Here is a 25,883-nt window from a genome sequence, read left to right on the forward strand (position 1 = left end):
CTGCCCCAGTTTATTACGGCAGTGCATTTGACAGCCGTTAGATGATCGATATTACCTTCACGGGTATCTAGCTTCAGATTTCTGAAGCCTGTCCTATTCAGCGTAATATTGAATACACCTGTTTATCAATAAATAAATAAAAACATTTCACACATCTTACTTCACAGACAGACACATAGATATAAGCTCTATTCCAGACATGCAAAACAGTTTTTTAGGCTATTGGTTGATGACTTTTTGGCCGTAAAAATGCCTTGTTCTTCAAGACTACCTGTCCTGTCCTGTAATGTACCTTTAATAATGTGCCTTCAGCAAAGATGTGAATAAAATGTAGTCGATTAAGTCAACGTCAGTCTGAACTACCAATACTCTTAAAACCAAACCATTGTATCAAAAAGTGTCGAGCATACAATTCCCATATAAAGCTGGTACCAACATGTCAAATAATGTCATATACTTTGTTTTAAACAACACTACGTGACAAAATTTCGTAAGATAAGCTTGGAAAGTCCGTATCAGCGCTTGTGATATTGTTGATAACATAAAAGCTCGTAGTATCATCGCAAACATAATATATTTTCCAATATATTGCACGCCTCATAAGCGAAGCGTTGAGGTGGGTACTACTGTCACTTCGCGCAAAACATCTGATTTTTCAAACTTAAAATGTCTTTATGTATCATACATTGCACTTGTAAGATAATACATACACACACATACTTATTAAGAAAAAACACTATTTTTAACGTTCATGATATTTTTGATGTCATTTTTGTTATTTAAACTAGTTTAAAAACAGTTTAAAAAAGTTCTGTCTTGGACGTCCGTGTGTCTGTATGTGCGGATCCTTTTTCTTGTTAACACGATAGCGACCGAAATACTTTACTAATCGAGTCTTTTTTTTTCTCTTACGCTTGAGTATGCTCAGGAATAGAACCCTTTCATTTTTCAGGGTCTGATTCGATGTGGTTTAATTGTTATTAAATAAACAAAAATAATAATTAATAAATATTTATTAAAAAAAAATTATGAGGCGTGCACTTTTGGATTTTCCAAATTATTTGATTTATTTATTGTTTGGTTTTAAAAATTATCAAGTTTTGACTTTCGTGTAGGATAAAAATATGTCCCATTTCTTTCAATTTGATAATCACCTGAATGCAATACCATATTCTATCTGTAATGAGAGCGTATTTACTTTTCAGAGTTCAACGAACAAGTCTTTTGAGGTGACGGTAAGTAGGTAATTATGTTGCTTATTTTTTATAGATTTCGCTCGTGGGATCTCAGAAAATTAACAGAGTTTTTATTGAAATTTAGGACATTTGGATATATGGAATAAAGATTTTTCTAATTCGTTTTATAATAACTTTAAAAACATTGCTTGTGTTTGTATTCAATTGCTTTAAGAAAAATAAAAATAAACCAATAAAAACGCCATAAATTAAGTCATACTACAAATTATAATTGAAATAGAATAAAAAAAAGGTTGAGCATAAAGCGTAATAGCGGAGCATTCAAAATCCACACGTATAATATTTTAACCTTTCTATCCAACTAATCCCTATTCCCCAGAACCGAGATCAGTATTCAAAACAATATAAGATATATTCCACCTGACAGTACTCAGCCTGATTGATTCGCTTCGAAAGCCTACATGAAGAGCCACTCTGCTATATTGTTTTCATTTCCCCACGACTTGCGAGCGTATCTATCGAATCAAAACATTCATGGAAGCGAAATAATAAATGAAGTTTACCGTTTACGATGCTCGAGCTATTTTTGTGCCTTATTATACCAATATACGCTGAAGTCGTGGTAGATAATAAGGTCCCAGAGTTGCGCGATCACGTAAAGGATAGTCACGCTGAAGACAGTTATGTGGTTCAGACGGAGACAGGACCAGTGCAAGGCTACAAGATGGAAGACGCAGACATTATACAATATTTCGACATACCGTATGGAAGACTTCACACCAATGACCCGCTGCGGGTACGTACTTTCTAGCGCACTTAAAAACTGTTAGTATCACATATTATGATTTATGACGCATTTTGTTACGATTATCACCATAGCGAAGTAAACGCTCTAATCGAATATTTTCGAGTCGATTTTAATTAATGATAATGTTTCCAGGAACCAAGCGCCGCGGCACCCTGGACTAATGCTCTTGAAAATCAACAACATGAAAAGCGATGTCCGCAATTAAAACCAGACGGTACATATACAGGAACAACAGAATGTTTGACTTTGAGCGTATTCGCACCTAAAGAAGCGGAAAACGTGGAAGTCCTATTCCACATTCACGATGGAGATTTCATTGCAGGAAGCGGCGACCCAGATGTGTACAGTCCAAAGCAATTGGTCCCAGAAGGTGTTATTCTCGTTCTTCCGAACTACAGAGTCGGTCCGTTAGGCTTTATATGCGTTCAAGATACAACTGTAAAGGGAAATGCTGGCCTGAAAGACCTGGCTTTAGCACTCAATTGGGTCCAGAATAATATACAGGCATTCGGCGGAAACGCATCACATATAGCTGTCAGTGGATCAGGGAGTGGCGGAGCTTTGGTTGACTATTTATTGATTGCGAACAAAACAAAACATCATATCGCTAAAGCTATAACAGAGAGTGGTTTCGCCTTGTCGCATTGGGCTATAGATAGAGATCCGCTTAAGGCTGCCGAAATAAATATCGCTTCGTTCTCAAACCTAGAATCCTTCGTCAGAAACTACAGCGACGTAACTTTAAAGCCCTGCATAGAAAGCGAAGGAGGATTTATAGTTGAATCCTTTTGGACATCTCTACAAACGCAAAAAATTAGTATTCCAGTAATGATCGGGTCTGCTAACCATGCCGGCTCGCAGGCTGTGCTGCGGCTGGATCAGGAACAAGTATCTTTGATTAACGAAGATTTGTCTCAGCTACTACCGAACGATTTAGCATTGGACGACAAAGATAAAAATGAGTTAGGTAATAGAGTAAAATTGCATTATTTTGGTTATAAAAAAATAACAATTAACGAGATAGATAAACTTTCACTGTGTTTTACCGATTGTGGTTACTTAAGCCCCGGCGTCCGACAGGCGAGGGCGTTGACTCAAGCGGGTGCTACGGTTTACTTTTACGAGTTTTCATATACAGGCTATAAAAAAGGCCCTATCAATGGCGCCGCTAAAGGTGACTCTTTACATTACGTATTTCAAAAAGATTCACCGACAGTTGAGCAAACTGATGACGAAGAAGGCGCTAATGAAATGAAAACAATTATGAAAAAGCTGTGGATTAGCTTCATAAAAACAGGGTACTTCATTATATTGTTTCTGATTTTCTTTTTGTCTGTAATGAGTATAAATTAAAATTGTATCAATTTTTTTAGGATTCCGACCATAGAAAATGTGCAATGGAGAGCTTTCGGTTCGACTCCAGAAAAAGAAGAATGTTTAGAAATAGGCACAGAATTAAAGCTTTTGGACCATCTGCACCGCGAAAGATTAAAATTGTGGGACGAGATATATGAACGTCACTTTATTGAGAACAATTTCGGTTCTACACTGAAATCACCCATTTTACTTATCCTCATCAACATTATCGCGACTTTTAACTTTGTTTTAAGTATCGATTGAAACTGTCACCAACCCTCTAGTTAATGTAAGCCATGTTATATAAGTTAAGTGGTATATTACGGAATTAAATAATTAGCAAGCACATGTTTTATCAATTCAGTCTATTTTAGACGCCACACGTAAACATTCAACAGGTACAAATGTTATGAACATAGCGAAATGTTTTGATAACTTTCGCTGCATTTACGTTAGTCTGACTGCTTACCTTTGGTTTGGTGGAACACGGAATTATAATTGACAAGAAATGGTGTATTTTATTGGGCTAAAGACGCACATGTTTTTGATAACGATAATGCAGTTATTTATTCGAGTTGTGGGTCGAGGTGGCGTGGTGCCGCGACACTGGGACGTCAGCACTACGCAGGGGATAGTTAGGGGGTACTACAAACCCAACCCCCCGCATTTCATCTTCCTCGGTGTACCCTACGCCCGCTCGCCCACCGGTTACGACAGGTTTAAGGTCAGAATACCCATTTGTTAGGGCGAATTCATGTTTTATAAACAGCAATTTCATGAGTGCCTTTTGGAATTATTAGGTGGCGGATATTTGTTTTGTGAAGACATTTATTGTGGATTAATTATCATTTTTATTATTTTAATTAAAGAAATACATTTTCTTTTCATTGTATGCTGCATTAACTGCATAGTAAAAAAGGAAGTACTTTTCAATTGGTTACATTTTTTTTTACTATCCTAAACAATCGTAATAAGTTTGCATTTAATACGTCTTTTCTGACTTTTCTGTAGGCACCAGAGCCTCTCCTAGCATGGGACGGTATATTCGAAGCCACTTACCAAGTAAAGTGCCCTCAGTCAGATCTCTCAGGTACCGAGGATTGTCTGGTGGTCAACATATTCATACCAGCTGTGAATCAGACCGACATGCCTGTAATAATGCATTTTCACGATGGACACTTTCAAAGCGGGTAAATAGTAGGTATTGATAGATGAGGGATAATTAGTTTAAATACATCTGAAACTGAAATAACTTGAAATATTTAAGTTAATATTTAATGTAAGTCGTAAGTCAACTTCAAGCATAATGGAATAGCATTCTTTATAGAAAGTTATTTTTCAAAATTTCAATATTTTACGTCGTCGGTCGGCAATAATTTAACTTGACTAATTAATTGATTCCTTTTTCCACAAGCAAATATATAGTTAATTATATAATTTCTAATCCCAATCTCAAAGTCATACACAACAGAATATTTCAGCTGGGGCGCATTTCACGCACCGCCTCACTTTCTCGAGCAGGATATAATCGTCGTAACATTTAACCACCGCCTAGGCGCACCGGGGTTCCTTTGCTTACGTAGTCCAGGGATACAAGGAAACGCGGGGCTGAAGGACCAGATAGCGGCTCTTTATTGGGTCCAACGCAACATAGCCCAATTCAGAGGTAACCCTACGGACGTCACAGTCTACGGTACTGGTAGTGGCGCTGTTTCAATAGAACTACTCCTGCTCTCCGGTGCAAGCGACCAACTTTTCCAAAAGGTCATCCTAGAATCAGGATCAGTGTTAGCACCATCGTCAATGACCTACAATCCAATTTTACACGCACTAGATGCTGCAAAGGAATTAGGATACAAAGGCGATGAGGATCTCAACAATCTACAGACGTTTTTTCAAAAGATTTCAATCTATAAACTTGTAAATGCATCCACAAAATGGCTGCCGTGTTTGGAAAAGAATTCTAAGCAAGCTTTAATACATACTGATCCATTACATGCATTGAGCAATGGAAATTTCCGGCATATTCCAATGATGTTGGTGTACAGTAATTGCAAACAGATTGATGTAGTAGAAAACAACAAGGCTAGATTCAGAACAATACCCGAGAACTTTGATCCACTCTTACCAAACAATTTGGACATTGATAATATGATAGATAAACAAAAAGTTGGTAAATATACCAAAAATTTCTACTTTCACAATTCCGAAACTCCCGAGGATGTGTTACGGAGCTTCATAGATTACGTCAATGATGTATTTATCGAGTATCCTTTGGTAAAATCTGCAGCTTATTACGCATACAAGAATATCCATCCGGTTTTCTTAATGAAATTCACATATAAGATGAGGAATGAAAGTTTGAGCTGGGAAGCGCGGCACGGTGATATATTTCAGTTTGTATTCAAGGATTTACATTGGGAGAACCCAAAAAATATTGTAGCGCATATCTTGAGGACAATGTGGATAAACTTTATAAAAGTTGGGTAAGATTAACAAGGTTTTAGTCATAACTTTTAATATTTGTCTACCTTCTCTCCTTGTAATGAGAATCCCTACAAATTTATAACTAAAAGATCTAAACTTTTATAATAACAGTGCAAGCTGGAAAATCTTCAAAATAATTGTTATAAAACTACATAAAAACTGCAGTTAAAATTTCAAGTACTAATTGCACCAAAGCCTTAGTTAAGTTTAAGAAATATCGTTTAAATGAAATTTTTAGTATCCAATCTAACAAGTTAGTGCTAATATACTTAGATACAATTTTAAAATAGAAAAAATTATTAAAAATAATAACTATCGGCATTATTATATCAACATTTTGTGTTCCAGGGATCCTACTCCCATCACCACAGCTGTAATACCAGAAGTTTGGGCTCCGGTCACACCACAAATAGTGGACGGAACAATTAATTACAGAAAGATCAGCTACCTCGACTTTGGAAGGAATATTCATAATAAGGAAATATCAACTCAGCAGTTCAAATTCTGGGATCATATTTATAACAAATTTTATAAACATTATTCTAATTATTAGAAACTTTTTTTGATAGAAATACATGATAAGCATTTAAATATATTTACAAACCTAGTTTAATCCATCAGTCCTCGGAATCACAGACACAATAGAAAATCTATTGTGTCGCGCCCCGATCGGGCCTTACGGTGGTCAATGGGTTAATAGTACTTTAAACAATATATAACAAATGAAAACCATCTGATGTAAGTATGTGAGAATATTTCCAATAAATACCACCCAGTAGAGCTTTTATGTGTTATTTTCATGTTCATGAGTAGTGTACACTACCTAATTAACTTTGATAGTATAAATTAATATAGTGGGACCAACCAAGAATATCTTAAACTCAATCAATAAGAGACTGATCATTTGAAAACTTTCTAATAAGAATTTTTTTTCCTTAAGTTATGATCTAATTGATTGTTAACGATTTTTAAACCTCTAAAAAGTTCACTATCAAATTTTTATGGCTTAATAATAAATACTACAGAATTCTAGTTTCAATGACTAGCATTTAAATTATAAACATAAAATGCATAATAAATTATAGAATTATTCATGCACAATAGACTTTACACAGTTTTTCATTTTCTTAATACGATAAAAAACTTTTGGAATTTCCAGATTTCGAATGTCAGGTGATAAATAAGTGAACATCCGTGTGAAACACGCGCTTAACTCACGCAACTTTTGTTCAGAATATGCATCCATACTGAAATAACTTACTGACTCGATATCAATGAACACAATTTCAGTATCGAATAATGATCGATAAGTAATGTAAACTTTATTTTGTCCACGAGAATTAGGTACGTCGTCAAAATAAAATAATACCGTTACCTGATGAATCGAAACCCGGAGATGAGAAGCGAGGTTTCCACCAATGTGTTAGCACTCACAAAACAATAGCATAACTATCCCTATAGTTGTGGTATCACTTTTCACTTAATTTTCATTGAATTTTATAATAAAATCAACAAGTAAAATACAAAAGGCAAAACATGAACCACCCGTCAGATTGGCCACTGACATGACGTGAGTTACGTTTCGTAACCGGTAATTTAACGTTATGTGTTTACGTCCAAAAACGCAACTTTTATAAATTACCAATTAGATTCATAAATAACAAAAAATCTGTTATTTATAATAGAATTATACGCGCGAAGCTATACCTGCATATTTTAATATTTAAATAATGTTTGATTAAAACTGGTTATGAATTATAGCGACATCTTGTGTCGAGTTATGGAATATAAATAAAGTAGTTATAGCATTTTCACAACTTAGTTTCACAATTTTTAATATAAAGGATAAAAAAGAGGTGTGGTTGTTTTTTTTACATGGTTTTATCACGTTTTACAGTACAAACTTATGTGAAGCATGTTAATTCAATATTATTTCAAATTTCAATATGCGACATGAGAAAAATTAATCTATAATATTATATATTATAATATATCTGTGGTCTTATAATGTTTAATACTCAGAGGAATATTATTCCTCTGAGGTTTAATATTATTATCTGTGGTTTTAGTTATTTTTTTTTATAATGTGGGTAGCTCGTAGACAGAGGGGTAGCTAGAATTTTTAATTTACCTACAGTCTTCACGTTCACGTACAATAAAACCTTCAAAATGATCACAAAACAATATTGAAAAATTTAAATACTCGACCACTGTTCCTCCTGGCTTCGTAAGATTATCTGTAAGTTTTAGATTATTTTAATTATCATCCTTATCGAAGTGAGCACAATTAATTAAATTTAATTATTAATATTCGTTCATTCAATCTCGAGTAGCACGTTATAGGTAGAAAATATTACATTTATAGCTGCAGGTAGGTAAGTATGGAATAACATCGACTTATTTTGTGTTATATTGCGTTCTTAATCGTTATTGCGTTGTTAGGAAACGAATCTTCAATGGCGACCAAAGCTGACACTGACGTATGGTAGTGTCAGCAAAAAATAAAATAAAAATAACGTAAATGGATAATTATTTTATTCTTTTCCCAAAGAACATATTTTGTCAAATTCCAAAAAACATTATTTACTTTCGCAAATGCATAATTGTCATTGTAAATTTATGATACTTAAAAACTATTATAGGGAAAATCAAATAAATTTTAGTGATTTTATTTTTCCATTTTTTTTTGCATGCCGTACGGCCGTCTGTAAGCGAGAGGCCGTCTGTAAGCGCCATTGAAGATTCGTTTCTTTAATGAACTGCGTTATATTAGACGGATCTTCTAGCAATGAATTTTATGTTATTTGTTCGAAAACTGTAAATGATAGAATTCAATTGGAATTAAAGTGTATCTATACCCGGCGCGGCGAATGATGATCCCTATGACAGTTCGTCTAGTGATTGCTAGTATGATGGGTCGTGTCGGTCGATATTTATGTTTTTTGAGCCCCAGTCCGATTCATCATATCAATTCCCTACTTAGATGGCGCTAGAATTAAAACAATCAATAAAATATATAAAACATCTTTATTCAACTAACAATAAAAGTACAAAAATGTTAATTCTAAATTCATAATATCACAAAGGCTTTGAAATTTTACGTTATTTTTATTTTATTTTAAAACTTACATACACCTACTCTTATTAAATACTGTTATAAATTTGCCTGTAGCTAATTTCAGGCGCGTAACATTTTTTGTTGTTATCATTCATTTCATCAGTGAGATAAAAATAAATGAGATTGTTGGAAATTGTATTATTGTCATGATGGCAAGGTATGCATTAAATCGTATATTTCAAATAAACGGATTACGTACTAAATTAGTTAACAATTTTCTGTAATACATTCTTAGCATGATAAGTTATACTATAATTATACAATACTAAAACCGGAATAAATCTTTTAAAAATCTGAGAAATATTAAATTTGATCAAAATATTTACATTACTTATTTAATTATCATTTATTCATCGTAAAACAAATTTAAACGATGTCATATATTTACCTACTTGAAACTTGACTGTCGGCAAGACTGTATTTTATATTTAATAAACAAGGAAAATTTTCTTCGGGTTGTTATCTACTTAACGTATGTATTTAAACTTGTAATTATTCTTAATGTCCTATCAATAAACATTGCATTGTATTGGGAATGTAAGTTGTTAACTATAATTAATTATAATAATTAACAATAATTAGAAACTATATTCTCTCTCTTTTCCTGTCGAATGGCTATGGCAAAATGTAATGCAAATTCAATACAAACATGACATTAATAAACAGTCATAATTATAACATATAAATATCATCAATAATATTTTTAAATTTTTCCCACCAAATACCCAAAATCTAATTTATAATCTTAACCAAGAAGTATATAAAAAGATTCAGCATATTTGTAGAATTTACATAGGTACTTTGAAGATATACAATTTAATAATTACAAGCATCGCTCAAACATAGTCACATTCTAAAATATTTATTATCTATCTGTCATAAATAATATCATGTCTATACAATATTCTTGTTAATCTGTGATTACATGCAACACTCGCTATTGTCTATGGCCGTTGTTTTCCTCCAGCCAAAGAGGAAGTACCCGAGCGCCAGGCCAAGGACCAGAGCCAAGCAGAGCCACACGTTATACGTCATGAAGACCAACATGAGTATGTAGGACACCCAGGCTTGTACGAAATAGAGACATGTTTGGTAAATGTGGCCGCTTGAGAACATCGTGTATCTGTAACATTAGAAAATAATTAGTAAAATGATGATAGTATTTGTGTACTTGTAGGGGTTAATTTATCAGATTAATTATTAATTCTGGAAATGTGATCAGTAATATCTAAATCTTTTTAGGAGAGAAGAGAGCTCAGCAAAAATCGCGTTTTTTCTTTTAATAGATACAGAGTTAAATTATAAAACATATTGTAGGTACCTAACTAAGTACCTAGGTATAATAATTTACAGAAAAAAATATTACGTACCTAATTACTAAATCTTCCTTATATTTCTAACTAGCAACTATAATTATTGTAGGAAGATTAGAATTTAGAACTACAATTTAATTTATTTAATGACTGTTTATACAAATACTTACGTAGTCCGCCTCGCATGACAAGACCTATTCGTGCCATTTTCATTCTTAGCAATATTAACTTGCGAGTCAGCAGTCGCCGCTAGTGCCGCCTTTTCAAACAGCGTCTCCCGGTAATACTTGAAGCCTTCATACATCACGCTGGCCACGAAGATGGCGACACAGGAACCAAAGAGTTCCAACGCGTTGGAGGTCTCCCAGCCTTTGAAGAGGATCTCCTGGACTACACCCGCGTGGAACTGCAAGGAGAAATGAAAATATGTTATATGTAATATATACGTAGTATATTATTATTAGTCTGTGGTAATATGTATGGTAATCTGTAAATGTAAGAGTTTAAATTATGTAGAGAATTGAATAAAACAATAATACATTAATCTAATAAGGTAAGTCAACAGATGAAGGTATGATTTATAAACCATCTTTAAATAATCTATACTAATATTATAAAGAGGAAAAGTTTGTAAGTATGTATGTAAGTATGTATGTATGTATGTATGGTTTTCACGCAAAAACTACTGGACCGATTTCAAAAATTCTTTCACCATTAGAAAGCTGCATCTTTACTGAGCAACATAGGCTATATTGCATTTTCAAAAAAATTAGAGATCCTTACCAAAAATGCAATAATGTAACCCAAGGTGTAAAAAAATCCTCAATAAAACTTCTGTCATCGCGTGCGCTGCGGAATCTATTGAAGATAGAACAAAAAAATGTTCTACAGTATTATAGAATGGATCAATATCTACAAGAAAGTCCGCGATACCATATGTCCATCTTCAGTAGTTATGTTACTACAACAACTTTTTTACGTTTTCAAAGTAAATAGAAGTGCCGACAGTAATCAAACCATGTTATCCATACACATATTAATCCTTATCCCATTAAATGATGTTTTATTATAGACTGTTTCAATACCAGCAAAATACTTTTTAAATGAAAAGAATTGGATATTCCATTCAAAAGATATAACGAATTTAAACGTGTCAATCTACAGAAAATAGTAGGTATACTGTTCGAGCAGGCCGTAGTGCGGGGGTCACGGAGGAATTCTACCAATATGCGTCTTGACGGAACACAGTGGGGTTTTGGTCGGTAGGAATCCGACATAACCCACGGCCCCTCCCCTGGAGGCCGTGGGTATCTATGAAAGATTTCCCCACTAAAACAAAAAAAAAGGCCGTAGTGCGGGACGGGGTAAAGGTGATTTTCATGTCCGACCTATAGTAGACTTTTCACTGTAAAGATATCGCTATCTATGCGGGTGAAACCGCAGGGCATTGCTAGTATTGTTATAAAAGAAAGATACTCGTTGTTCAATTATTTTACACATTGGTTCTTTATACAAGTTAAAAATTGGTTCTATATCCATTATCTCTACCCTACACTCTATAGTCTATCCTGATAATGACGTCACAAACTAGTAACTGATCTCTTTATTTATTACAAGGAAGACTATAACATTGTAGACTTTCAAAAGTAGCTATTTGGTTTTAAAGATAATAGTAAATGTAACTGATAGAAAGCGAAAAAACTAAAAGAGAAGCAAATTCACATGCTTAATTTCGATAAAAAGACCACGTCATAATACGACATTGATAAATAATTTAAAACATTTCTCATAAATTTATAAAATTTAAGATTTCTCCTCAAGGGAGTCAGTGGATCAGTCAGTCTGTACGTGTACCTACATACGCATATAGACGCAATGTGTCTCTACATTGATTGAGTTGTTAATGATACTGTTTCGGAGAATAAGGAGATGCCGTGGATAATTTTCAATGACTTGATATATACCTAGATTGTATAATATCATTCCAACATTAAATAAATTTATTTGCAAGAGTTACAAACGAAATTTTTTAGCAATACATTTTATATAGAGCTAGCTGTGCTCTGTGGTTTTACCCGTAGTGCTCCGCTCCTGTTGATCTTAGCGAGATGTTATATAGCTTATAGCCTTCCTCGATAAATGGGCTATCTAACAACGAAATAATTTTTCAAATCAGACCAGTAGTTCCCGAGATTAGCGCGTTCAAACAAACAAACTCTTCAGCTTTACAATATTAATATTAGTATAGATTAACTCAAATATTATAAAGAATTAACCCAAATTTACATAAAAATATAGGTCACCAAACGAGGAAAAGTGAGGGTTTTTTATTTGTCTATAATTGTACAAATGTTCGTGGGAAAAATTGTTGTTATAACGCATGATATAACCGCATAGTGGTTACATGATTGCACTTCTTGATAACAGAGTGATAGCGATGTTTAAATGTAAGTCAATTGCTTCGTTATTGTTATTTATATATTGTACTAGTTTAGATACATGATTATAGAGTTTATTTTTAGCACATTAATTCACAACTTTGCATTATTTAGCATATGTTATTTTTATGACAAATTTCACGATATCTTTTAAATAAAATGTTCGATTTGAATGCATATATCGAAAATATTTTTTTACGAATCCTAGCGGTAATTTATAATCTAGAAGTAAGCATTTTACTGGTGGTATATTTTATGAAAACTAAGCAAGCACCAATCATTACTTAGAGAAAATATATCAAAAAATGTAGAGCATGGCCACAAATAATAGGTAGGTACTATACTAGTATAAGTACATTTAACATATTGTAAAAAAATCTACCTCCTTTTTTCATATAAGCATAGATTATAGATATATTTATAGTTATATTACCAGATATAATAGATAATACAGATAACTTACCACCATAGCATGTCCGTGGTCCCCGTGGCAGCTGGTCGGCGCCATCGCCTGCTCCTCGTGGTTGTGTGACACTGCCTCCATTGCTGGAAAACATGACAATTCTTATGAGTCATTTCTATGCTGATAGGTTTTGAATTGAAATGATTAAAGAATTTGAAGTTATTGATTTAATTTTGAACGATAAAAACACAGTGCTTACGCAAAATATTCTCAAAATAATTGAATATATTTTAATGTTATTACATTAAGTTAACTGCGTTCCTAAATAACCTTCCATCTTATCTTATATATAAAAATGAATCGCAAAATGTGTTGGTAAGCGCATAACTCGAGAACGGCTGAACCGATTTCGATAATTCTTTTTTTATTATATTCCTTGAAGTACAAGGATGGTTTTTATGTAGAGAAAACGTAAATATGTACCACGGGCGAAGCCGGGGCGGACCGCTAGTCTTATATATAAAAATGAATCGCAAAATGTGTTGGTAAGCGCATAACTTGAGAACGGCTGAACCGATTTCGATAATTCTTTTTTTATTATATTCCTTGAAGTACGAGGATGGTTCTTATGTAGAGAAAACGTAAACATGTACCACGGGCGAAGCCGGGGCGGACCGCTAGTCTTATATATAAAAATGAATCGCAAAATGTGTTGGTAAGCGCATAACTCGAGAACGGCTGAACCGATTTCGATAATTCTTTTTTTATTATTTTCCTTGAAGTACGAGGATGGTTCTTATGTAGAGAAAACGTAAATATGTACCACGGGCGAAGCCGGGGCGGACTGCTAGTATAGGTATAACTTCCATATATTCCATATATAAATCTAGTCATCCTTTTTCATATGAGGTGAAATAGGTGTCGAAAAGCCGTTGAAGCATAATACCTATAGCCACAGATACCTATTGGCTATAGCATAGCATGAGCATAGCTAATAAGTTCATAAAACAAAATTCACCTAAATAAAGCATACATAGTTGACACAATGACATAAACAACTAAACACTATGAATAACACTAGTGTATTGTTCAACACCTATTGTTATCAAATCCACAGTAAGATGTTTACTAAGTACATCTACTACAGGAAAGTGTCGCACCTAATTACCTACTTGTTGAACAATTATTATTGAAATTAAAAGCACTTTTCATGTACTTGTACAATTATGTGTCATACTATTATTGAAAGGATGTGTCTATTACAAATTAGTATAAAGTGGAATATATACAAAATGAACAGAAGAACGCAAATAAAAAAGAGCGTGTGTGCCGAGCACACATGTCAGAAGTAAAACTTCTTTGGCAAGGTTCAAAGTTACCAAAATCGTCGCCTTACTCCATGACGTGACGGTGTTGCCGTGACGCGACTTTGAAATTTTACTCTCAACACGCCTTAAGAAGTTTCATTTCAAAAATTTCTTGAAAATTTTTAAGTCGTTATTCTGTACTCTATACAAAAGCTATACTATTGTGCTACTATTATGTCTTTGTAAGGAGGTAAATTATATATTTCAGTGGAACAAGATTTTATTCTTCTCTACATACAATCTCCACTTTACGTTTAAACCATTACATGAACGGTAATTCATAATTACCGACTTATGTAACAAATAAAGCACAGTTTGACACAAAAGCCTCAATTATTGTCATGTCACTAAATATTAATTATATGAAATCATCATTTTGCTCATCGCAAATCGTTCAATAGAAAATTAACCATATAAACATAGATATAGGATAGATATTGCCATGTTATGTATGTGCTTTCACTGCACAGCCCCCCTAGTCAAGTGGCTTTCTGTTAGCGTAGCGTTCAATAGAATAGACTACGAATGTATGAGATTGACGTAACCTGTAGATACGTTTATCTACAGCCTACGTCAATCTCATACATTCGTAGTCTATTCTATTGAACGCTACGCTAACAGAAAGCCACTTGACTAGGGGGGCCAGGGCCGATTGCGCAATGCAGCTCGATGCATGTAATAACTTCCGATCCATGATGAGATTGCTTGAGATGGGATCTTGCAGTTTTCTAGTGATTTTAAATGATTGATGATTTAGTTGATTTTAAAAAGTTATGTGGGATTAACTCTAGTTCCTATTTTTACAAGTAAATTAGAAATATGTAGAAAATGCATATTATAAGTTAATAAACATAAGTATTTTGCGGAATTGGGGATTTTAGCAAAGTAATTTTGTTATGTGTCCAATGTCCATGATAAACGCATTTTCGAGGCATTTTCTTTCTCTCTTTCATATTTTCAAAACTATTTAGTATATTTCCGTTAAACAGGGGTTTTTTAACGGAAAAATAATTGTAGTTTTGTTTTAAATTTGATAGTTATAGGTACATACGTAAGACAGCAGACACATTAAAGTTGCAAAACTGCCTGTCGCGGCATAAAACTCTACTCTTATCTCTGGCTGTAAAATTGTCTCTACCGCTACAATTAAAATTTCAATGTGTAATGTTTTGTAACACATTAATTCGGTTATTACTAACAACTGTAACGTAACTTTTACTTTCCTTATCGGGTCATAAAAATTCATTCAACTTGTATAATCGCCACGTTACCAAACGTGCTCAGATTATAAGCTATTTGCTTTACAATGGTTTCGTTTCAATTTAAAATATCGTTCAAAAAGTGTAAGTACCAAAGTTTGTACCTATTTGCTGATGTGTTAGTTTATACTTATGCGAATTGAGAGAACCTATCATATTTAAAGGTTATACAAATAGGACCATATTCCGCTTTCCGAGGTACGGAAACATCAAGAATTAATGTACAAAACTAGATGACGCAACTAAATTTGTTTATTCAGGATATCCATGTACCTTACTTAGAGGTACCAAAAGGAATAGTTTGACATTTTAGTAAGCTTGTTACCTTTTGCCAAGGTTGCCTGGAAGAGATCACTTCTAAGTGATAAGCCTAATAAACTATATTGGTTTTTTTTTGTGTATACTTATATTAGCAATAAGTTTTCTATGTATAGCTTTATTGAAGAGTAATAAATAAAAATAAATAAATAGTTTACGTTTAGTTCATCTTTCGACTTTATACAAAAACTTTAGGATTTTATAACCTACCTACCTATATGATAGAACCAGGTATTACCTCGTCCAACAAGTTTTCTATTAGCTTCATCAGCTGCATTATACAGTGTAAAATGTTTAAACATTTATAAGGATTAACGTAAGTCAATTAGCAATAAACGGCCTGCTACAATGCGGAATGCCATATATGTAATTAAATTGCAGCCTGGCGAGTAGAATTTTTTATTGAAAAAAAAAATCAAAAGCGGCGTATGTATAATGCATGGTAATTTTGTTCTTAGCTCTTTCGGTTTTGACTAATATATTATTGTAATTTAATTCAATAAAATTGGATTAAGTTTACAAAGTCTCGTAAGTCTATGTCTGCGCTTTCTACGTTTTGTTTGTGAAAAAGTTTAGTCAAAAGTTCATACTCTATAAAAGTTATTAAAGGATACAAAAAGGAAAAGATACGCGATAAAAAGATTATTACATAGGTATGGTAATAGAACGCGGTTCGAGAGCCGTGACGTCAATGTCAAGGATGCGCGTGCGTTGAATTACATCGCATATTGCATATTATAATCTATATTTGCCCACCTGTGAAGTAATTATTGTTAGCTAGTTACCTGGCCACGGATTTGCTTGCAGTTTTTCCTAATTAGCTTATGTAGTACTTATCACAAGGCGGGATTCGAACCTGCGCTGCGTCTTCCGCCTTATTCGAACCTTTTCTGGGTCCGAATCCCGCCACGTGATCGATTTTTTTCTATTCTTTAATTATTTAACATTTATATAGCACTTGAAAGCTATAAAAATAATATACATAGGCATAGATGATTAAGATTTTCATGATAGGCCTAAATATATTATTTGTTTAAAGTTTACGAGTATGACATAGTTACGTATAATTGAAAAAAAAAATGGCGCCAAAGTGTCTTCAAAATTTTCCTACATTTATTTTTCAATATATGTACTTATAACACAAAACGATTTGCATTTCCTCATACTGGTCAGTCGTCCCCTCGGGGCGGGGACCGTCCCCTCAGCAATGTCTTGTTATAAGACAATGAGTGACGTCCGGTGACGAGGCTTGGAGACGACGCACAATTTATTTATGTTGTTTTTTTATATTCGCTTCTTTTGTATTGATTTTATGAATATAAATGCCTAAACTTTACTATGCTTTATTACATATTTGTTTATTTTGTTTAAAATATTAAATCAAATTTTTAGAGACAATAAAACATGTGTTAGATACTTTGTGTAGCTAATCTCTTTTTATATTAGGTAAATACCTACGTAGTTGGTTAATAATTAAAAGTCGATTTAGAGCCATGCTATATAGACTCCGCATAATTTATTAGGTCGTAACATAGATCATTAAGTAAGATCTAAGGGTCGTAATAAATAACTCGACGTCACTCGGTTTAATAAACGAACAGGCAGATATAAAGCCACATGACCTTATTTTATTTAAAAAATACTATATTTTTTGCAGTTCGTATTACAAATTAGAGTTTAGATACGCTCGTATGAAGGATTACATACAAATAAAAGGAGAGCAATGTACTGGAAAAATGTAAAAATTAGCGCATAGTGTCAAATGAATTTGCAAATTGAAAAAGTCTACAAAACTAAGTTGGCACCTAACGGTGAAGCTACCAGGCGAATGGCGATAGCTCTTTTGTTAATACTTTAAACCGTGGTCCGTGACAATATTAACAATTTAATGAAGGCTGTAACTTCGCATTATTATGTTTCATATAACATTCTTAATGTTAAAAATATTTTAATCACAAGAAAATGGCAAAATAAGGCTAAAATATGTCCTGCAACACCAACTTTCCTTGCTATCACTATCAAGTATCAACCATATTTTTTCTAACAATATTAAACTGTTAATATATTATCTGTTTTATACTGTGTAGTAATTTTTGAAAAAAATGTGTGCGTGTACTAGAGTACACACGTAAGAAGTGAAACTTCTTTATGACCTTATTTTTCAAAAAATAATTTACTATATGCAACTTTACAGAAATACGTCGAATCACGCGTGGTAGGGATAAGAAAAAGATGGTGCGTAACGGAAAAATGTCACGCGTAACGAAAAAATGTTACACTAATTTTTTTTCCAACCCCGATAAAGAAGTTTCACTTCAATAAATATAACATGAGATGGAAGACACTTAATTCTTACGGAATTAGCATTACATTTATATCTACATTTTCTTTTTTGCTAAATTTTAATAAAAATGTTTTTAAATAAGTATGTCAATCGTTTATATTATTAGACGATAATACGGTTTTTCTAAACCGTTTAATTATTTATCAGTTGGATAATGGATTAATTTAAAAAGACTTAAATATGTGGTAATTCCGTCACCTAATTGATACAGATTAAAAAATGAATGATATAGCTAGGTCATTATTCTGTAATAATCATAGTTCTTCAATCTTAGTTCTAAGGTTCATAGTGAACAGATATAATAATGTTTTTGTAATTATTACGATTCATGGAAGTGCCTTATTATTATATGCATTTATTTATTTATTTTATTTATAAACATTGTTGCTATATTCTCACTTCTCAGTATTGGTTTTCAAATTAAACTTTTTTTACCAAACGTAGGCCTTTCAGAAATTTGAATTAAAAAAAAATGCAAATTTGACAGCCGTTTACGCGCCAAACGCAGCTGTCAGTGTTTTGACATACATTTCCGCGCGAACGCGCTAGGTGTAAAATATTTTGTAAACGGGCAAAATCGGAGTTGTTATGCGGATGTTGTTGCGTGCTATCCTGTCTGTCTGTAAACTATTGCTGTATTGCACTTGAATAACGTATGCCATCAGCCATGGCTTGGATATTTGACGTTGCAAATTTCTCAAATCGAAAAACGTGTGTATGAAATACAACCTATCGTTTTTAAAAGCAAAAAGAAAAGCGTTAATTGCGAGAATCACTACATAGTATAAAATAATTTGGAAAATCCAAAAGTGCACGCCTCATAATTTTTTTTTAATAAATATTTATTAATTATTATTTTTGTTTATTTAATAACAATTAAACCACATCGAATCAGACCCTGAAAAATGAAAGGGTTCTATTCCTGAGCATACTCAAGCGTAAGAGAAAAAAAAAGACTCGATTAGTAAAGTATTTCGGTCGCTATCGTGTTAACAAGAAAAAGGATCCGCACCTACAGACACACGGACGTCCAAGACAGAACTTTTTTAAACTGTTTTTTAACTAGTTTAAATAACAAAAATGTCATCAAAAATATCATGAACGTTAAAAATAGTGTTTTTTCTTAATATGTGTGTGTATGTATTATCTTACAAGTGCAATGTATGATACATAAAGACATTTTAAGTTTGAAAAATCAGATGTTTTGCGCGAAGTGACAGTAGTACCCACCTCAACGCTTCGCTTATGAGGCGTGCAATAAAACAAAGTCGCTTTCTCTTTCCCTATGTCCCTTTGTATGCTTAAATCTTTAAAACCACGCAATGGATTTTGATGCGGTTTTTTTTAATAGATAAAGTGATTCAAGAGGAAGGTTTGAGTATATAATTTATTATTATGTTTTAGTATCTATATATACATATTTATTAGTTTTAGTATATGTTTTAGACAAAGCGGGCAAAGCTGCGGGCGGTAAGTTAGTACATATTTAATATTTTTTTCATTATTCCAGGATTTTTGCCAAATAAGTCTACCTATAGGAAAGTTAAAACTCTTTAAATCTATACCAATAAAAACACAAATAATATAATACCTATGTAATAGTAGGTAGTAGGCACGTCAGCATTGTGTATTCCTGACCCGTATCTGTGGTATAATAAAATGTAATATTTTTATTCTGTGGTAACACTTGATATTCATTGACGTAGGTTAGGTTCCGGTGCACAGGCCGGCTACGCGTACGCCTTGTGTTGAAAAATTATTCAAATAAACAATAATGAAATCGCATATTATTTCGATTTATAATTCGAGAATTGTTTAAGTTTTTTATTGCATGATTATTCAATTTACCAATTATTATTGTTTGTAAAAAAATATTCTTCTAAATATTATATTCTAAGTATCTGAATGCGGTTCAAGTACATTCGGTTTATTTTTTTCTTAAATACTTAGGTAAATAATTTTATATATGACTGTGGTAAGACTGTGTATCGTAAATAAATCAATAAACAACACATAAAGCCACATTGGAAAATTATAATTAAATGACCTTTTGAAGTGAACTCAACCTATCACGTTTTACCTTCGTTTTACCCAAGAGATTTTTTCTAAACATGTTATCGTTTTTTTTTTCTTTATTTACATAATTTTATAATAAGATTCATACTTTATTGTTATTAAACTATATATTACTTTTTTAACCTAATTATTAAGTTTATAATGTATAAAATTATGGTGTCACAGCATTGGAAATCAAAGAGGTAGGTACTTACCTCCGAAAGGGCTTCTCCAATTTATATATTTTTTTTGTAGCTTTAGTTCTGTTAGGTCTAAGAATTAAATAGGACGCAAAAAATTTTGGACGTAACGTTTGTCAGGTCAACTAGTAATAATATGTGTATTATTACAATAGTACAACATGTCGAATGTGCAACAAGTAGCATGACAAATAAGCATGACTATTCGTTCTACAACAATGAACTATTTTTGCAACGATTTTCTTCGCTTTTGTGGTATATTAGTGAAAGTCAACATGTGTTAAAAATTCAAATACCTATACGTAAATTAATTGAACCAGTAAATGTAGATCTTCTTGTTACAAGGGAATCAGTGCATGACAAAGTTCAAGTTATATCAGAGCCATTTTTTGTACATAAATGACAAAATATGTAGAATGTAGATATTATTAATTATAGGTATACTTAGGATTACATAATCAAATATGATCATCTACTACATCATCTATTCAGCAGTTTTTTCTTTACAATTGAACAAACGACCGGTTTCCACGCTTACATAATATAACCTACTGTTTTAGGGTTACCGTAAAGAGCTTAATAGTTATTCATCCTTGGTAAATCAAGTATTATTAATAATAAACGATTCAGTTATAAAATGTCTTCTATTTTTTCCAATTTTTTTTTAAACTTTTAAAACAAATTTCAAATCGCTTTAATAAATACAACTTCCGACACTTTTCGACTTTTTATCAATGGAAAGCAGTTGGCCTAGAGTACACTGCGCAACTTCTGAAGGCCAAATTACAACATAAAATTACTCGTTCAATTTACAACATCCGTCTACAAATATCACAAAACGACTGTGATAATTCAGAAGTCAGAAATAGTTAAATAGTGTAGCTTTAGATGGTTTGGAAAATTGGTTACAATGCAGTTTTTGAACCTAGTATTATTATTATTAATATTTACTAGACCGTATCTGTACGACTAGACTTTTTCAATAAGTGCTCTATTATCTTTTTAAACAATAAAATGCTAGGTATGTGTTAAGAAAAAAATCGTAAAGAATCGTTTATCTATATTAGAAATTACAATACAACCAACGCTTAATGCTCTAAGATACCAACAAAATATATTACATCTAACATCGTATTTTTCCCATTAGGTACTACTACTGGGTTTATCCGACCTCACCCAATGCCTCATAATTTCTCACACTTACCTAAACCTAAATGATTATATTTAGAAATTTTTCCTTGTAGGTATATGTAGATAATTTTATGAGCATTTACCAAATAAATATTGAGGTGAAAATGATATGTCTGACCTCCGGTGATTACCTGATATCAATGATAAACTGTTTTATCTCCTAATATTTATCGAAGAAAAATATTTTAAGTATTTATCATTTTATCTGACTGAGTGAAAGAGGATTACGAGTTTAACTTACATATATTAAAAAATAGGTACTTTAAAAATAAGATATTTTTTGGAAATGATTAAAACAAATAAAAGACGTTTTAAAAAGAAGAATTCAACAGTCCCTGATAATGTTCCTGATAGAATATTTCGTACTAAATGACAAGATAAACTAAACAAAACACGAAGTTTTAAAACCGGCCATTAGTCTTTACTAAACGTATGAAATTTTATTCAACATAGAGCCATTGCATAGAGCCTACTTATTTTCTCCAAAGGTTGTGCAATAAGCTTCCGTAAAACATTGTTATAACAGTATTGCATAATAATTTGGTATGTCAAAAAATATTTGATGGTATATATCATGTATAGGTACATTATAGAATGATGATCAGCAATATTTCGTGATAAATTAATTTCAGATTGCATTTTGCACAATTTGCATTAACAGAAAAATAATTGTAGATAACAAATCACATTTTTAGGCACCAATAAGCTTTACAATAAGTAAATACATAATTCCATTTTTAAAACACGCTGAATAAAAAAAGAAGGTCACATTCATGGACGTATAAAAAAAGACGGACGGTATATCGCCTAAACATTGAGTGAAGCCTAGTAATGGCGGCGAAACATCCGTGTGTGTGTGCCATGTTGCCATGGCAACAGCTGTCCTGATGACAATGGCAGCTGTATTTTTTTCTATAAATTTTGTCGTAATAATTTTGTAATTAAAACATAAAAGAAATAACTTGCTTCCCTGTGGAATGTAATCCCTTGTGTTTTGTTATTTAAAATTGCACTGTTGCGACACCATTTAACCACGCAAGACGGCATTTTAAATATTTTTTGTGAAACAGTGACGCAGTTAATCAGTCGGTAGTTCACGACGTAATGGCGGCCGACTAGCTTACTATGGTGAGAGTGTGTGCGTGTTTATTGTCTTTACACGATCGCTAGCTTACTATGGTGGCTTCACGTTGTTTGTTCGTAATACGGCGTCCGTCTTTTTTTATACGTCCATGGTCACATTATTATACATATGCAGAAAAAAAATGCTTGTCCAACGTTAATACGAATACATGTGTAGAAAAAAATGATTTGGTAGTTTTAAAAGGAACCTTATCGTTTCAGTATTTCTGTCGACTCATAATTCAAAATATGAATTAATAAAAAAATGTGTGCGTGTACTAGTGTACACACGTAAGAAGTGAAACTTCTTTATGACCTTATTTTTTAAAAAATAATTTAAGCAACTTTACAGAAATACGTCAATCACGCGTGGTAGGGATAAAAACAAGATGGCGAAAAAATGTTACACTAAATTTTTTTCCAACCCCGATAAAGAAGTTTCACTTCGAAAATTAAATAAGTAAAAATTGCCCTCAAATAAATATTTACAATTGTGAGTGATAATAATTGTAAACATTTTAAGGTATTGTTTACCTATTTTTATTACATGTAAAAATTACTTCTTCACGAACTATGAGTTGTGAGTTGTGACGTCATTAAACATCAAAGTATTATTTAATCGAGCACGCGAGCATTCACGGCCTAATTACGTTGGTGTAAGGTCGACATTGTTACGGCAATATTTATGTAACATACATAAAGGTAAAACATAACCACAAACAACAAAAAATATTTATGGCACTGGTCCTAATTACTTACTTGATTTAATTTTGAAACTATCTTTATGTATTCTAAGTTATAACCTGTTTGCGTTTGTATTGTTTTTAATATTTCTTTATTAGATTTAATCCTGTTTTTTTTATTGATTGTAACACTGATATTTTCAGTTTTCAAAGCGATACAGCGGCGGACTTTTTCGCGCCGAATTTTTTTTAAATATATAACTAGGTATTGTTTTATAATCCGGTGCAGTTTTTTTTTATTAATCTTCTAAGAATTTAATCTTCTTCAACCTAGTCTACGTGCATTGAACCACAGGGAATTGTCTTCATTTTAAACATCGACAAATCTTATCTCATATATTCTATTTTATCGTCTTATCAGTTTTCATATGTATCTTAACTATTTACACCAAACGAAGGGCTTTTATTTAATAAGCTGATTATTCAAAAACAAAAGACTTAACTCATTGCAATCTAGTTTATTGAATCATTATTTTTAGCTTTGTACGAGATTTCAGTGTACCTAAACTCTATCATAACATTTTTAATATAAAAAAAATGGTGACAAGATTTTTTTATAAATATATATGTCTCAAGAATACATACATCAAAGTTAATCGGCTTTTATATTATGTTATTATTTCTGATATGTACATATTTTCATATTTTTGGCGACGGTTGGTCTCAAATAAATAATTATGTATAGGCAGATCTGGGTCTGAGGAATTTCAACGAGAGCAGCCAAAATTACGCTCAACCTGTTTCATGTGATTTACTTTTTTGTCTAAAAACCAGAACTGACTCTCGTATTTTTCCAACGATAGCAGAAAACATATCTACGCAGATAATAAACAATCAGCAGAGACAAAAATTGCTATTTTAATGCTACAAACAATAATACTAATTAAAATTAAGGTAAAGATAGTTAACTCCTTCGATCACAATTGTATTTTCCTGTACTTGGATCAAAAGAGCGCATATTGGTACAATTTCCATTTCGCCTTGTTATAAAACAATGTATAATAAAACCATAAAAATATAACACATAACATAAGCACATAACTTTGAAATAACAGCACATTACAACACAATACAATATGAATATTTTCGACAAGGTCGATGCAATTACTTTGATAGAGCTACTAAATATACCATTTTTAATAATTAATAAGTATGTCGACTCTATCCATCACTTACCATGGTCATGGTGGTGGTGTTCCATGGCTATTTTGGTTTAACAAATTAAAAAAAAAAACTTTGTCAAATGTCAACACTCGCGACGGATTCGATTTTCAAGAAATGGCGCGAAACGTTCTCATTCGGCAGTAACGTGCGCGGGAATGCCAAACGACAGTGACAGCGCAATAGTACAGACTATAATAATTAAGGCCATCGCCCACGGAATAGCTATAGATTGTTTTAAAGTGAATCTCTTTACATGCATTTTTTGTTACATTCAATACTTTAATTAGTTACTCTTCATTGATTAAATCTTGTAGTTATTCAGATCGACTTTATTCAACGTCTATTGTCTAATGCCTGGCAGATAAATTAGTTTTAAGTTTTAACCTTATTAATAAATTTAATGTGATTATTATCATTAATTTTTCCTATTTTTTATTAACTTCAAGCTTAATCTAATCTACTAGGTACATTCTTAAATTGAAAAGTCTTTAGATTTGTCTTTCTCAATTCATTAAAGATATCACTATGACGAATTACCTACGTCATATATGTAGAGATAGTTGGCAGAATTTTCTCTACAAAAGCATAAATCATAGTCAATTAAATTACGCTCATAAAGAATAAATCACACATTTAACTGTTATTAATAGTATATCTTATAGTGAACATGTACCTTTACACAACTGGTTAAAGGGTTACGTCACACACGATAGAGTGGGTCTTATCTAATTTGGCTGGTTTGTTTACACCTTAAACCAATGCATTACAGGGATTCAAGAAATTCATTATTGAAAGTTAATTTCACGCACTATAACAAAGGAAATATGGTTTTAATTAAGCACCTATTGCCTATTAGCCGTTTGAAATTTTCTGTAGAGTTTTCACGTCACGATTCATTTTAAGTAGAGTCATTGTTTTGATTAAAAATGCCTGCCTTTTTTGTGTAACTAGTCGATGTGATAATAACTTAAGAATTCAATAGATTCTTAATTGATAAATTT

General features: G+C 32.3%; 4 protein-coding genes across 5 annotated transcripts in view; 2 read left to right on the plus strand and 2 right to left on the minus strand.

The window, feature by feature from the left end:
- PKD (serine/threonine-protein kinase D3) overlaps positions 1 to 7,426 on the minus strand; it is a 64,460-nt gene extending 57,034 nt beyond the window's left edge. Inside the window, exon 1 of one of the 2 annotated variants that reach the window (XM_090112379.1) lies at positions 7,223 to 7,426. The gene's annotated coding sequence lies outside the window, so the exon portion shown is untranslated. Of the gene's footprint in view, positions 1 to 4,419; positions 4,575 to 7,222 lie in introns of those variants that run through there. The other variant, XM_090112381.1, reaches the window with a different exon arrangement.
- LOC149900922 (esterase FE4-like) lies at positions 1,481 to 3,706 on the plus strand. Its single transcript, XM_090112534.1, has 3 exons — positions 1,481 to 1,992; positions 2,137 to 3,302; positions 3,378 to 3,706. The coding sequence occupies exons 1-3, from the start codon at positions 1,768 to 1,770 to the stop codon at positions 3,622 to 3,624; spliced, it is 1,638 nt and encodes a 545-aa protein (XP_089968660.1). The 5' UTR covers positions 1,481 to 1,767; the 3' UTR covers positions 3,625 to 3,706.
- Positions 3,917 to 6,400, plus strand: LOC149900923 (juvenile hormone esterase-like). The gene is made up of 4 exons (XM_090112685.1): positions 3,917 to 4,084; positions 4,372 to 4,550; positions 4,815 to 5,846; positions 6,196 to 6,400. The coding sequence occupies exons 1-4, from the start codon at positions 3,917 to 3,919 to the stop codon at positions 6,398 to 6,400; spliced, it is 1,584 nt and encodes a 527-aa protein (XP_089968811.1).
- A 2,223-nt stretch (positions 7,427 to 9,649) lies between the features above and the next one.
- On the minus strand, positions 9,650 to 25,055 carry LOC149900924 (high affinity copper uptake protein 1-like). Its single transcript, XM_090112499.1, has 4 exons — positions 24,895 to 25,055; positions 13,180 to 13,262; positions 10,449 to 10,684; positions 9,650 to 10,088 (listed from the first exon to the last, which is right to left on the minus strand). Exons 1-4 carry the CDS (start codon positions 24,917 to 24,919, stop codon positions 9,887 to 9,889), a joined length of 546 nt encoding a protein of 181 aa, XP_089968625.1. The 5' UTR covers positions 24,920 to 25,055; the 3' UTR covers positions 9,650 to 9,886.
- Positions 25,056 to 25,883: the final 828 nt, after the last annotated feature.

The sequence above is a fragment of the Colias eurytheme genome, chromosome 18 (genome assembly GCF_061535395.1).
Source record: "Colias eurytheme isolate Ceu_HAF_F1 chromosome 18, ilColEury1 Martin Lab GWU primary, whole genome shotgun sequence".
NCBI lineage: Eukaryota > Metazoa > Arthropoda > Insecta > Lepidoptera > Pieridae > Colias > Colias eurytheme.